At 36.0% G+C, this 14,922-nt stretch overlaps 1 protein-coding gene across 4 annotated transcripts in view; it reads right to left on the reverse strand.

Moving 5' to 3' along the window:
- Positions 1 to 262: 262 nt before the first annotated feature.
- Positions 263 to 14,922, reverse strand: part of STT3B (STT3 oligosaccharyltransferase complex catalytic subunit B) — a 53,058-nt gene continuing 38,398 nt past the window's right edge. For 3 of the 4 annotated variants that reach the window (XM_064506135.1, XM_026098655.2, XM_064506136.1), the window contains exons 8-16: positions 14,199 to 14,247; positions 12,387 to 12,541; positions 10,436 to 10,647; positions 9,517 to 9,704; positions 8,850 to 9,021; positions 6,328 to 6,501; positions 5,164 to 5,277; positions 3,916 to 4,128; positions 263 to 1,937 (exon numbers count right to left, since the gene is read on the reverse strand). In XM_064506135.1, coding sequence (XP_064362205.1) covers positions 1,857 to 1,937; positions 3,916 to 4,128; positions 5,164 to 5,277; positions 6,328 to 6,501; positions 8,850 to 9,021; positions 9,517 to 9,704; positions 10,436 to 10,647; positions 12,387 to 12,541; positions 14,199 to 14,247 — 1,358 coding nt within the window. In that variant the 3' untranslated portion in view covers positions 263 to 1,856. Of the gene's footprint in view, positions 1,938 to 3,455; positions 3,690 to 3,915; positions 4,129 to 5,163; positions 5,278 to 6,327; positions 6,502 to 8,849; positions 9,022 to 9,516; positions 9,705 to 10,435; positions 10,648 to 12,386; positions 12,542 to 14,198; positions 14,248 to 14,922 lie in introns of those variants that run through there. The other variant, XM_064506134.1, reaches the window with a different exon arrangement.

Consider the following 14,922-nt stretch of genomic DNA (forward strand, 5'->3'; position numbering starts at 1 on the left):
TATCAGGAAACACTGCTGCATGCATTTTTTGGGAGAGGCCTGCTGCTCTCTGAAGATACTAGAGCCACCTTGGATTCTCACCATAGTTTGGTCCTACTTTTAACTTAAACTGGGAGGACATTAAGGAGCTGCTGTGGCTGCACTGCAGCAAGCTCATACAAGGTCAGCAAATTTGTATTATGGAGGTTGAGTGACTTAGTCTAGTAATAACTTATTTGGAACATGTTTTCAAGCTAATCACAACAGAAGCAACATGACACCCTTAACACAAAACTTGAATTAACTTTATTTTCCCCTACAGTCAACAACTGGTCTGCATTGAGCTTTAAAGCAACAAAGTAAAAAGAAATCTTCAAATGACAAGGGGCCAGAAATCCCAATTGAGTTACCTTTGTGAAAATGTTGCAGCTGCAGTATTGGTCTGTATAAACCGTTTGAGTCAAAAAATGAGTTCACAAATCAAAAAAAATATTCTACATCTTGGGAAAGAAGTCAGCAGTAGCATTCTCACAGAACATTGTAAATTTACATTTTCTTCATGAAAGGTACATACTATTCTGCATTTTACATCAAATTACTGACGTAAGTTTTGTTTCTATAAAAAAGTTACATCCTGCAGCAGGAAAACAAACTGCAAAACCCTTTCTTGCATTTTATTAAAAGATTTTTCAAGTCTGTATAAAGTTTTCCTATAGCCGGAAAGTGAACATGTTCAATCTCCATTTATATTTTAGTGCATTTAATCTGACAGTTTTCACCATTACAAAAAAAAAGAAAACATTATAAAAGACAGACAGAGCAAATAGCACTATGGCAGGAATTTCTTCAATTGATTTAAGCACTCTAAATAAAAATGCAGAGAAATAGATTTCCAGGAAAACTCTTAACCCTCACAGGAGAAGGTAGGGGGGGAGGAGGTCATGTTGCAAACCCTCTACCTCTGATAGCCACAGAAAAGTGTTTTGTTTTTTTTTTTAAATACCTGTCAACTTTTTTTAAACAGGCTCTATTTACCACTGTAAACATTTAGCTAAGACAGTTTAATTTCCATTCTGAAGCACCAACCACTCTCTGGTGCTCAGTTGTATGTTACTATAGCATTCATTACTGTCTTTTCAGGAGGATACAAATTTAGCCCTTGTGTCTACAATGTGCAAGATTTGCCTTGTCTACCTTATGAAATGATAGTGTAAGGCAGCAATACTGCAATCACATTTTAAACAAAAGCAGCTTGTTCAACTATCAACCAGTTAATGTAATTTGTCTCGTCATCTCTTGTGAAAACTGCAGCTTTGCTTCTTTACACTCCAAATCAAAACCAACCTGCAGCAGAAGTATGTTTAAAGAAACCATTAAAAACAATCATGAGAGCAAATCACTTACTTTAAAAGTTTAATTTCAGAGATCTCTATTTGCTCTTAATTGTTGAAAACAAGTCATTTTAAATGTCACCATTCCAGTTTACATATTGCTATTCAGCTAAACAGTATCTTCCAAAAAGGATTGACAAGTATGCATGTGCCAAGGACCAAATTACAGGGTTCTTTGGTGCAGTCAGTCCAAATTCTCAACAGATTTGAAGGATAATATGTACCAATAAAAATTAAAAAAAACAAAAAAACAAACTGCTGCTAGACTTGGACAGCAGCTCTGTCTTGCTTCACATTACAAATCTAAAACAGCTGTTCTCAATAAGCCAATATTTTTAATCAGACATTGCCTGAAAGTTTTGTACAATAATCTGGACCAATGATGGTTCTGTACCCTCATGTTGCTGTGAAACATGACTTGAGCTAAAGGCAAAGACTGGTTATCTCAAGGACAACTGCTTCGTATTAGCAATCAAAACAGTGTATTTAAACTGTCTTCCTGTTCGGTCTCTTGCCTTTCTTTAAAATTAGTTTATTCTTAATGTAGCCACGCTTCCTTTTGGAGGTCTAAAAAGAAAAACAGAATACAATGTATTAGTGATTTAGTCTTGACCCCATTTTAATAATGTGCATTTCAATGTCTGATCTTTAGATTCATTTAAAGAGCCTAGATGGTGAATCCTGAGCTAGGTATTATCTATTATGTTTAAATTTGGGATTGTTAATTCATGCCCAATATTTGCTTTTGCGTAAGCTGTACTTTTGCAAGCGCCATACACCAGACATTTACAATTATTTTTGAAGTTTGTGCTGAGGCAGAATTCGTAAGTAAGCCAACATAAATCTCTAACATGCCTAAAGAGCAAAAGTGATGTAGAGTGTTGTTTTTGTTTGGGGGTGGGGGGGAATTCTTCCATCTTTTACCCTATTTGAATCTCAATACTGAGCAAGATAGTAATATTTTATAGTCTTTAGTCCTGTGCTGTTCAATCTGTAGACTAGTTAGCTCTTTCTACTCATGTACTCTTATCAGTGTATTTTAGATTTATCTTTTTCTAAATGGTGATGAGGGGATGCATTCATGTTGGTCTTTCCTAATATTAAAGTTAATGTTGCATAGTTACAGTTAATTCTTAGCAGGTAGTATTGTTCATTCAACTTGCCTACCAGAACAAATTAGAAAGTAAGCAACTCCCACACTTGCTGTGCTTACTAGCAGGCTCTCTCTCTTACGCCAATTGGAGATAATTTTTTTCTTTTTGTTATGCTGGCTAATAAACATTTTTTACAAAGTCAAAGACTAATATTTAATACTCAGACATTTTATACCTCTGAATTTTGAGCAATGTCACCCTTAAAATGGAAGTGTGACAGAAGATGGACTGAACTTCCAGTAAGAAAGCGCTATTATAAAACTTGTAGCTACTACAGAGCTTCATGTATTTAAGGAATCCTAGTTTAGACATTCAACCCATGCTATTTGCTGGTTCTCTGCTTTCTTAATGGGAAGTAGAGCTTGTATGTACTGCAAGAGTGGGTGATGGATAAGAATTTGCATCAACTTTTACGCTCTCTTTAGGCAGAGAATTGACACATGCACAGCTTAAGTGTGGTGAATACCTCTATCATTAATAAATGTAGCCTTGCTTGTTACCTAAGATCAGAAGTTACACTGTAAGTGTATGATGGCCACAGTGAAGTTTATAATTTTTTTAAAAAATAAGTCTAGTTCCACTGGCAACTCCAATTCAAAATATTTTATACTATGAACTTGATCAAATTCACATAAATTTGCATCTTTACCAATAGCAGTCCCCTCTAACATTCCTTACTTTTACTTCTATGGAACAGTATAGATTTCATACTATTTAATACTAGTTCAATTTATTAAACATTCATTTCTGACAGGATTCTGGAATTTTTTGCAATATCTATTTGCATATACATGCTATAAAGGACAGGGCTGCTAAGATTCTCCCCAACACCTCCGATACACCTCCTTCTTAATAGGCTGAAGTAGCACACCACAACTAACATATAAAAACATTAAGATGACTTCAAACAGTAAGCAGCCAGACACTTCAGTTCCGTCAACAAGAGTTTCAAATTTAATTTATTTCATACAAAATTGCCATTTTTAAATTTCTAGGCATCACTACTTTCAAACAGTCAGAAAGCTACTACCACATTATTTTACTTAGTGAGCCATAGTTACTGAAACATGAATTGATGTTCTTCAGAGATTATACTTCCAGTTACACGAAGACTTAAGAATTGTAACAGCCAGTGACACACTCTTATTTCCAGTTAGCATTCTCCCTAAAAAAAAAAAAAATCTAGCTTTTTGTCTTCACATGCTTGTAAGTTAAGCAGACAGTAAATTAACAGTTATTACCAGCAGGCAGGTCTGATATTGGACACTAACGTGAACAGTATCCGTAACATTCTGGCTATTGGAAATACATAATTCACCACCTATGTGATTCACTATTAAAAATAAACTGCCATTTCTAGACCCCTTTGAGTTACTTCACTAGGAACCCACCTTCTTTGACAAATACTTCTGTTTCGGTACAATGTTGGTTACTCTAGGTTTATGATCCAATGTCTCTCTGTTGTCTAGTTGTTTCACCTTGTATATTCTAACAAGCCAGTGCTCTGATGTAAAGGCTTCCTCCAAATGTTTAAATTTAATGTCCTTGTTGCCAATCTCAGCATTGCGTGTACGATCAAATCCTGGGGGTGTCCGAAAATCCAGCTAAAAAATTAAAGTTGCTATCAGTTTGAGACAAAACCCAAAACACACATCATGGCAAACTGAGGTATGGCTCCATATCTTGTACCACATGTCAACTGTTTCCTCTGGTCTAGGTAGAGGATGACACTTTTCTTACAACGGTCATTGCCATTAATATAGGAAACACTTTCAGTTAATTTTTACAATTGGAAAAGAGAGAAAAAAAGCCTTATTTCTACAGATGACTCAGGATACAGCACTGTCTCAATAGGAATATAATTTCCTCATTCAGAAGTGAAGCTATTCAAGTGAAAGTCTGAGGTAGAGCAGCTTGTGGTAGCTTTTTAGCATAGCTGCTCACTTGTACTCTCCACTATCTCTTATATGAAACAGCTTGCACTTTCACATTTTTCCATACAGGTCTGATAAATTTAACTGTTAAGCATAAGATGAACTAACTCCTGTGTTAAGTATAAGATCCACTGGACTCAAAGTTTTAGTCAAATAAATGAAATCTGGTGTTAACATGTCAGAATGAAGGGCCCTTTGAGGGGAAAAACAGGAAAGGAAAAAACAAATGGCAGATTTAGCTGCATACATCTGAGCTTGATGACTCCAAAGGGGACTGACAACTCTGAGAATTATGCTGTTACTGTATAGTGTAGTGTTGTTTAATACACTGATGTGACTTGGATAGAAATCCGTTTGACATATATTAAATAAAGACAATTAACATTTCCATTTCTGTGTTGCTATTACAAAAAACAAGCATAAACCCTCCCACAACCTAAATGTTAACGCCTAAGCAAGTGCACTACATAACAGAATTAAGTGGCTTGTCTGAGGCAATGTGAAGGACAGCAAAAAGCAAAGTGCAAGTCTAGGTTGGCAGCACAAGTGCTTTTGTCTAAAGGTTGTCAGGAGATCATGTTTGTCTCTTACCTCTCATTCTGCTAATATAAACACTACTCAGTAATCGAAAGATGGAAAATGCATCAAAATAGCGTTTGTTTGCTTACATTTTAATTGAGATTCAGTAGAATTTTAACCACTAACCTGCATCTCTCCAAATCTGTAATATGACATTTTATACATGAGGCAGTTCAGCAAAGTTGGAGAACCTGCCTTGTCTACCCGGAATTCTCCCTGAGGAGTAAAATAATCACTTTCCTTTGAAAATGAAAAAGAAACAAGAAGTCAATATAAAGTAATCCATCTTCAAACTCATTTCTCATTTCCTTCTGCACCTCCCCCACCCTTTATAAAAAGTATCTAAACTGACTGCTACAGTTTAAAAGTAGATTCAAGCTAGCCTGAAACAAACAAACAAGTTGCCTCATTAAAGGCAAAGTAAAACCACCTGCTTGTAACCCAAAACCCAATGGAACAATCTTCCTAAATCCATTTTATTGTCCTGGTATAAGTTTTGTCACTTCACAGTAAACAGTTATTGGAAAACTAATCTCAATATGCAAGAAAAACATTAGTTTGGCATCTACCAAAATCATTCTTTAAAAAGGTGAAAAGCACTGCATTATGAATATACCAGGTTTGTAATATTACTGTAAACTTAATGTATGCAGAGTATCTAAAGAAGAATTTCCTGCCATTTTCATCTTCTGGCACAAGATGAAACTAATCACCCATGTAAGCTACTCCTTGAAGCCTGTGCTCAATATCTAGAAGTTTTTGTTAGGCTTAAGAAAATATTACTACAGATTTCTGCAATCTCTGAAATATTTGCATAACTTAAATTCTGCATAAGTAAATATTCACACTTTAACTTGTCTCCTACTATTACAGAGTTTGAAGAATTCCAAAATGCCAACTACTTAAACATTCTGAACATTCCTACTTTTTTTTTTTTTTAATGTATGAAGGTGCGTAGTGAGACACACAAGAATTACAGAAGATATCCTGTACTTTTAGTATCATGCAAAAAAGTGAAAAGCTTTTGAGGTTACTGACCTTTCAAAACCATAAATATTGAAAGAAACTGGGCTACAAGTCTCTGCACTCCTACTGTTCTAGGAAAACAACCCATAACACATTTTTCAAATAAAATTGCAGTATGTAGTACAGATTTCCCTCCACTGTGATAAGCACCACCAGAAAAGCAACAATGTAAACAAAAGTTAGGAAAAAAAAAGAAAAGTACTAAGACAAACAACAGAAATAACGTATCCAGCCAAAAACACTCCAGTTATACTGTGCACTTACCCGAATGTCTTTGGGATGTTCCCCCTCTGCTATTCTCACCATCCACAAGAACTTGTTGATATCATCACCAGAGTAGCCAATCACACCACCAAAAATAATCAAAACATAATCCACATCCAGACTCCTCATGATCTCGTATGCTGCTGACTCATTTGATGACATTGCCTTTCCCACCTGTATCATAGCAAAAATATCTTAAGTATCTGTATAGCTGCTACAAGACAGATCCTCTGATCAATAACCTGTAAGACCAAAGTCCAAAAATACATACTTAACCAACCAAAGCCATACTTTAATTCTAGATAAAGAAAGCCCATTGTATCTATTTAGAAACTCAAAAACCCAACCTAAACTGAAATATTTTCTTCTCTATAAGACAAACAGTGCCTGTTCAAGTGATGTTTTGAGTATAAGATGTAGCATTATGGTTTTCTTTTTGTGGCACCCACAGATTTTTCAAATCACAGCTGTATTGCCGGTAAGTTAGTGTGCCAGATAAAGTACCTAATCAAAGGTTTAGACACAGACTAAAGTGAATAAATTATTTGAAATGTTAGTAATTGCTTGTTTTTTTTTCCTGAGCTCTGTCCTTTCCTAATGAAGCAGCCACGTTCAGTACTCAGTAGCATGCAGGCATCCTCAGTGTTGAAATTCAGGGGAAGTTCATGCAGAGAAAAATGCCAGACCTGCAACATCATTTAATTAAAATGTAACTGTTTTGGTCACAAAGAAAAGCTTTCTAAAGCTGTATCCAAAACCTCTTCCATACTGCCTATTTTCCTGAACAGAAGAAAAAATTCTGGCATCAGTTCAGTAATTTCATTTCCCATTGAGGCTCCTGCACTTAAAGGATAACAACATATCTTTGTAGTAAAAGGGTGCAACTACAACATAGATACTATTACATTCAAATTGGTATCGTTCAGTTAAGTTGAGAACTTAATTAGGAAACACTAAGCTTAAATTGCAGTCTGTAAGAAAGACTGGTAACTTCAGTTTCCTGGCCATTACCCGAATCAATGGGAAGTTACTCAATGGATTTCCATTTCTGTGCAGGAAGAGGTCATCTGGCACATATCTTGGGGGCATGCCTCAAGCACAAGCTGAAGCACTTGCTACAAAATACATTTATTGCTTGGTCTTCCTCTTTATGGAATATTTGTTTAGAAACAGAAGCCAACAAGGCCAGCAGTCACACTGGAGAACTTTATTAAAACACCACCTTTGCTAACTGCTGTAATGCATATGGTTACTGTGCTTGTGAATTACAGCTGACGGTTCTGTATTCTCTCGGTTAACCTGATACTCCTCTCCTGCAGGGATCTGTTGGTTTACATTACAGTAAATACTACTTCTTGTAGAAAAGGGAGAACATAGATGGAGATTCAAACCTGACAGGTCTCTAGAACACACTAACATTGTCAGGTCAACAAACAAAATAGGAGGAAAAGTACCTTAGCAGATGGGAAAGCTTCTTGACTAATATTAGCACCAGCAGTGCAATTTCCCAAGCTTCCTTTGTGACTGGTGCTTGTCTCCTACCCTTATCAAAAGCATGTATTAATCTCATACATACGACACTTTCCCCTAGAATACAGTTTTTCACGGGACTTTATATGCTCAAAGACCAGCTCCATTAGTTAGTTAATTTTGAACTCTGGACCATTTGTTGTACTAATGCAAGACAAGAAACTATCCTACTAGATTCCTCAAGTTCCTCCCCCATTCTGCCCTTGCAGTGTAGCAGAGATTCCCTGGCAAAAAACAGCCACTGAGTGATGACTGGCTATTATTACACAGCACCTAATAAGATTTCAGCCCAACTACAGCTAGGAGCACTTATTTTTCTTTTAAAAAGTCTTTAAGTTGCCCAGGATGGTCCCCCTGTAACCACTGGCAATGCTAACAGCCCTGCCTTGGAACATGTGCAAAAGGCTTAAACTTCCTCTTCAGAAGTGACAGAAATTGAATGTACAGACTGCAAATTCAACAAGATGGAATAGCATCAAATCAGCAACACTTCTATTACTATTCATAAATTTTCTCAAATTTCCAAGATGACTGAAAGTTCATTTCAAATGGTCAGCTTATATAGTGCCATTCAAAATCCATTAAACAAAGGGACTGATGAAGTTAATCATATTTGAATACTGCTGGAAAAGTAGCATCAGGTAAGCTTTCATAGAGCCAATCACTGGGAAAATGGTTATACTACTAGATGCTGTCTGCCCTCTCATAAAGAAAAGAAGTAAAACCAAAGTGGTAGTAAGTTTTGGAGACTTAAGGTAAACAAAACAGAAACTCCAGAAGCAAAACTGATTCCCTCCAGGTCCCAAAGCCATCTTTTATACTGGAGTTCTAATAAACGCAAAAAATCTATTCCTTCCACCTCTGTTTCCCACTCCACGTAATTTTTCCTAATATTATACTATTTATAAACAGATGCTTACAACTTCATACTCAACTGAAACGTAAACATTTTGGTGTTTTTACTTCATAGGAAATTACTGTATCACCCTTACCAGAGCTATGTGGCTGTTGTTCCAAGTATTGTTATCAACTAAGGTTGTCCGGTTAGCCATTCCTGCTATCTGGTAACCATAGTCCCACCAAGACATTACTCTGGCATGTTCGTCTGTGTTTTGTCTCAGCCAGTAATAGGCTTCTCTGAAGTCATCTAGAATATTCCGAGTACTGAAAAACAGAGTTTATTTTATTCATATTCATACAAATATTGGCAACAAATTAGCTGCGCCACACTAAATCTGGGTTCTGGAGTAAGACCTTTCAACACATTCAACTCCCTCAGAACAATTTGGTCACCAACCTGCACTCAGAAGTTTCAGCCCACTGAGAGCTGGATGGCCAGAAGCTGAACTATTTTTGAAGATGAGACTAAATCCATTCCTAATTGAATATATATTCATAAACAAGTTTTCTCAACTGACTCTTAAATACTTAAAAACATAGGATCCTTAATGACCTTGCATAGAATTATTATGTATTTATATAAAAATGTTGTTAAAACTTTTTTTTTTAAGAGTATTAAAAAATTTTCATTCAGATGACAATTGTGCCTAAATATAGCTAAAAGTGATTAAAAGAAGGCAAAACAAATCACTAATACCAAGGAACTAGAAATGTTTTTGCCTTTAACATATTATTTTCAAACTTGCAGACCTTACTTACCCATCATGGTTATAGGAAGCAAGAACGACACTAGGGCTGGAGTATGCATTGCTAGTTACCCAAGTACAGTGGACAGCAAACATCATCAACAGCATCAGCATCAGCATAGTAACAATGCTCTTGATATTGGGACCTAGTCCTTCTTCTGTTTTTTCCTGTTCAGATACATGTTTTCTCACTTTGCCTGCCTAAACAAACACATACACATCTGTTAGGGCAACTTTTATCTGAATAATTCTCCACCTTTGACAATGGAACTCATGGCTTTTTTTTTTCCACCACACACATCACATAAATGTTATGGGACACTGAAAAAGCTAGACCAGTTTGTAGTGTAAATTAACTAGGTATGCACAAGAACATTTTGACAATCCAGCAACTTGTAAAAATGGATTCTTCACAGAAAGCCTCCTTCAGAAGATGGTAACTATTATATGAGGGTTGATGCATGACATTATAACATACGGTGGAAGAAAGAAGATACAGATAGCTACTGCTAGGAAAAGGGGAAAGTCTGAGCCTAACTTATTGCCATGCTCTAATATCATTTTTTTCGGGAAGAAGACAGTATGTAAGTTTATGTATAGAAAATCTTTCCATAAAATATATTATCTTTTAATTTCACTGTGTCTCAGAGGAAACACAATAGGCCAAAAGGGGCAACATTCAGGGACACAGAACTGCTATAACTAGTTAAGGAGAGTAAGAAACTGTGCGCCATCTCTGGAAATCTTGGTCAACGTTGTGGACTTTTAGGTTAAAGGCTTATCAGTGGTTAGCAAGAAGGAACCCCTTCCATATTAACATATATATATAAAATACATATATAAAAATAAATAAAAATTAAAAAAACGTGCCAATGTTCAAACACCTGTCAAACCAGCACAGGCAGAAGCCAACTTTTGCTCTCTCCCCTCACCTTATCATACAGGTTGCCTGGGTTTCTTTTGTCATCTTCATCACTGCTGTCTTCTACTGGCGGATTTTCCCTTTTCATATCATCACCCAAATAGTGCTCAAAGACATTGGAGAAGGCAATTGCAGACAGCATACAGACCACTGGAGTCAAAGTGAGCATCAGACGAACCATCACACCAGCAAAGTAAACGGCACTGATTGCATACAGAGCAACTGCAGAGAAACAAATCTGCTGATGACATTTAGAAAATAATATTCTGAACACATGCATACATGCTTGCCATAAAACTATTTTTAGAAGTGGGTTGAGCATGTCTTTATACAAAGATTTGAGTACAGATTTTTTATTTCACTGCTTTTTAATTTCCAGAGATACACTGATGCAGTGTATATCCCTTTTAAGCAAAGCTTTCCTGAAGCTCATCTTGATAACTGTTAACAATACAATAATCTGTCAGAAAAGATGTTATTAGTGAAATTTAATACCACACACCAAAAATAATATATAGTTTCATTTGATTAAAATGGCCAAAAGGCCCTAGACCAAACAAGTTATTGAAACTGAAAAAGCAAAAGAAAGAGTTAGACTTTCATACAAATATCAAATTATAACTTAAGTTAGAGATACCTGTGAACAAACTGGGGGCTTGTCTACATTATAATTCCATACAGACAAATAACATGATTTTGCTAGCCCTATGCTCGAGCAAGTTTTTCTGGACCATGTTATCTCCACTCTCTCAAACCACAAAATCAGATTTTCAGAACAGCAGGAATATTAAGAACACTTTTCTTAGAAGAAAAGGAAAGTCCTATATGCATTAGTTAAGAAAAATCTATTCTTCGAGTAACAGTGGTTATTGCTAGCTTGCTACAGTTTAATAATAGCTTTTTTTGTGAAAGATTTGTCATGGAAATCATCATGTGACACTGATTTATCAGATTACATTTCCTAAGTATTTTCCGCTTCATAATTAAGTAGAAGGGCTCTCCATTCTCACTCACAGGTCTCTTTATGCTCGCTTAAATGGATGATGCAGCAATAGGAGGCCATAAGATCCCTAATCCTAGGTGAAAAGGAGTTTCCTGGCCCTGGTCTTTACCAGGACCCATTGCAAGCCACAGAGAATAAAATATTCCAGGGTCAGAGGATTTAACACGGTAAATGTTCTCACTGCTCACAGGGCAATCCTATGGACAGCCATAGGGTAATCCTATGTGGCAGCCATAACAGACGAGGGCTCCTGTCCCTGCAAACGCCCAAAACTAAGAGCACATATGGTTTGGAGTGATCTTCATTCCCGTTTGGGTAAAATGCCAAATCACATCCTTAAAAGCCTCATTTAAGTGTGCTTTTCATGATACAACTTCATACAAATAATAATTTGTTGCCACTGACCCAGGGAGACCCCACACCAAAACACCAAAATTTTAGACTTCTGCCTTATCTGGCATTTGTTCCATGGCAAGATTCAATTCACTGGAACAGCAGAAAATCTGGAAAGAGAAAGGTGATTCTGCATCACCTTCTGTGCCTGGATGAGTGCCAGAGACTCGAGGAATAATCAGGTGCCTTGGCATCTCCCTTCACAGGTGCCCCGAGCAGTTCACCAGCCTGGGGACAATGAACTGCTGAGCCTGGCTTGCGAGATCAGCACATGGCAAACCACACCACACTAGCCAAAGAGCACAACCACACTTACAAGTAGTTTGATCCCATTTCTTAGAAAAGATATTCTTATCATTCCATCAATCCCTGTTATAAAACAGCTTGTAAATGTCCAGTTTAATTACTGCCTGCTGCAGGTGACTTAAAAATTGTATTTAAACACATCACTTTTAAACTTTTTTTTTTAAATACAAGCCATATCCTAGCTTTGAGCAAACAAAACAAAATAGAATTGAATTGAAGACAAGACTTTTCAAAACAATTTTTAAATATTTTCTCTTACCAAAGACTCTTTCATCATTGATGTTTTTGATACAGAACCACAGCCCTGCTGGGAAAGTACACACGAGAATATGCAGATCAAAAAAGAAGGAAACCCATGTTGTAGGCTGATGCTCAGACACAGAGGCAATGATCGGGATGTGAATTTTCGCATACCTTTTTTAAAAAAAATTCAGTTCAAATTATTTTGAAAAGATGAAATTATTAAAACTTGTAAACATTAGGAATTCTGAAATTCATTTAAAAGGAAGCATTTTAAAGTGTTAATGCTTTATTCAGCATTTGAAATGAAACTGATGAAACTTTTATACCAAAAACAAGTCCCCACGTGCTATTGTATTTAGGAAGTATTTGGTGTACAGAGTTATTTTAAAACGTCAATATAAAGGCTTATTTTCATACTAAGTAAAAGAATGAAAGTCACAGATGTTTTGTTCTATTATGGCTAACAACCAAGCCAAATCCACCCAAATGAAAACATGCAGCTATGGAAGCTATTACTACATTTTAGAGTGATAGCAATCCATGAGAGTAAGTCTCTAAGTTTTCAACATTGAATCTGAAAAGCTCTCCTGTATATAGGAATATTTTCATTTTCTTGGTACAGAAAGTTAAAGTCCTAACTACCAGGCCAGTTACTGTTGCCCCCACATTTTTTCAGATACTGAAAATCAGGCCTTGTCTACACTTGGAAATACATGTTAACTAAACAACATGTCACCCAGTGCGGACGAGGACAAAAACATGTTCCCTATTAAAAGACAGCTATACATACAGACCTAATCTGGGGCGATACCCAACCAAAGGGCAAGGTATTGAACGTGTGTCCTTTTCTTCACTGAGATCTAGGTCTCATTCAAAACTGCATTAACGTGTTTTAAGGCAATATGATTTTCTAATGTAGACAAGCCCTCAAAAGTTTGACGCTTCGTATACATCTATCTATCTATCTATATAGACCACTTCATTTATAGGCAAAGAAGAACATTTTTATGTTCTTCAAATAAATGTGAGGCTTCTGTTACTGACATCTATTCTACCACATTTATCACAGAGTTGGTAGAGAATCCTGCATGAGCTGGACTTCAGAATGTGAGCAAGATACACTGAAGTGGGAAAGGTCTCCTTATCCTTGGTTTTAATCTATAAATTGAAATCCACCTGAAAAAATATTCACCTACAAAATATCTATATCTATATATATAGTTTTATTCAGATTTTCCATTACTTAAGTGGCTAAAGAATCAAATACTGGCTTTTTAAAGGTTAACTAAAAAAACAAAAATAAACAAAAAACCCACCCACAGTCACACACATGAATGAACCAGAGTTGTTCAGAGCAGATAATCTGTATACACATCTGTAACAGATGTATAAACATAGTAAACAGGCATAGTAAACAAGCAAGAACATACATGCAACATCTTTGTGCTTTTGTAAGACACTGCACAATGAAAACAGCTAAGTTCAAGGCTCCTAGTCATTTTTAAATCTGTCCTCAAGTGTTGATGCAACTTTTGGTTATTTTATGCTAAGAAACATTACAGTTTCACATAGAAGAATATACCATTAATGTTCAAAGACCTCCAGAGAAACAAGCAATTTAATAGACAAATTACTGACAAAGGTAAGATGGTGGCAAAAATCTTGAAATTGTTGCTACAAATGCTCTTTTCAGACAACCAATCGAAACCCCCTACATTTTCCTTGACAGAAACAAAGGGTTTGAGAATGAGGAGAACGAAGGAGCATGTATTAGTTTTCAGTAGAATGCTCCTGATAGTTAACAGTTATATCCTTGATCCCTACTTACCCGGTGTCCCACAATGAATAAAATCTGCCACTCCAAGGAGCAATATAACCTGAAAAAGACAAGGAGAAAATCTCTTTCTGCTTAGGTATTTAACTGCAATATTCTTTCTGCTGCTTCAAATTTTGACACCAACTAAATACCCCGATGGCTTGGTAACACAAAAGCAGAAAAAATTTCATTAGATGTTTGGGTATTTGTGAACTAGATTGACCACGCTAGACAGTATACCAGCCACAAACCTAGTTCTATAAGAACATACTCTTACAGGACCACACTGTACCAGTTCAGTATCAAACACACGCACCCCTCAAAAAAAAAAAAAGTGTGATGCAACAATAATTAAAATGTTTCCCAAAGAATATGACACACAGCAACCGAAACTCTTTAAGGAAATGTAAGAAAAAAAATATAGTTGATACAAAATCAATTAATTCTTTTTGAATACCTGAGTCAGAAACTGGGAATGATTTTAGCCAAGACATTGATGCTCAGTTAAACATTTGTTTCACACTGTTTCTCTATTGATGTATCTATTTGTGGCACAGAATACAAAAACTGCTAGTAGACATGCTGATAAGCTTTACATGCATCTTTTTTTTTTCTATTTTTTTTATACAAAACCTCAACATATATGAATACCATAATAAAAAAAAGAATATCATTACAAGATGAAAGATAAAAATTTAGCAAGATTCTTAAACTTTACTTCCACTTTCCTGGCTAC

This window comes from Dromaius novaehollandiae, chromosome 2 (genome assembly GCF_036370855.1).
Source record: "Dromaius novaehollandiae isolate bDroNov1 chromosome 2, bDroNov1.hap1, whole genome shotgun sequence".
Classification (NCBI taxonomy): domain Eukaryota; kingdom Metazoa; phylum Chordata; class Aves; order Casuariiformes; family Dromaiidae; genus Dromaius; species Dromaius novaehollandiae.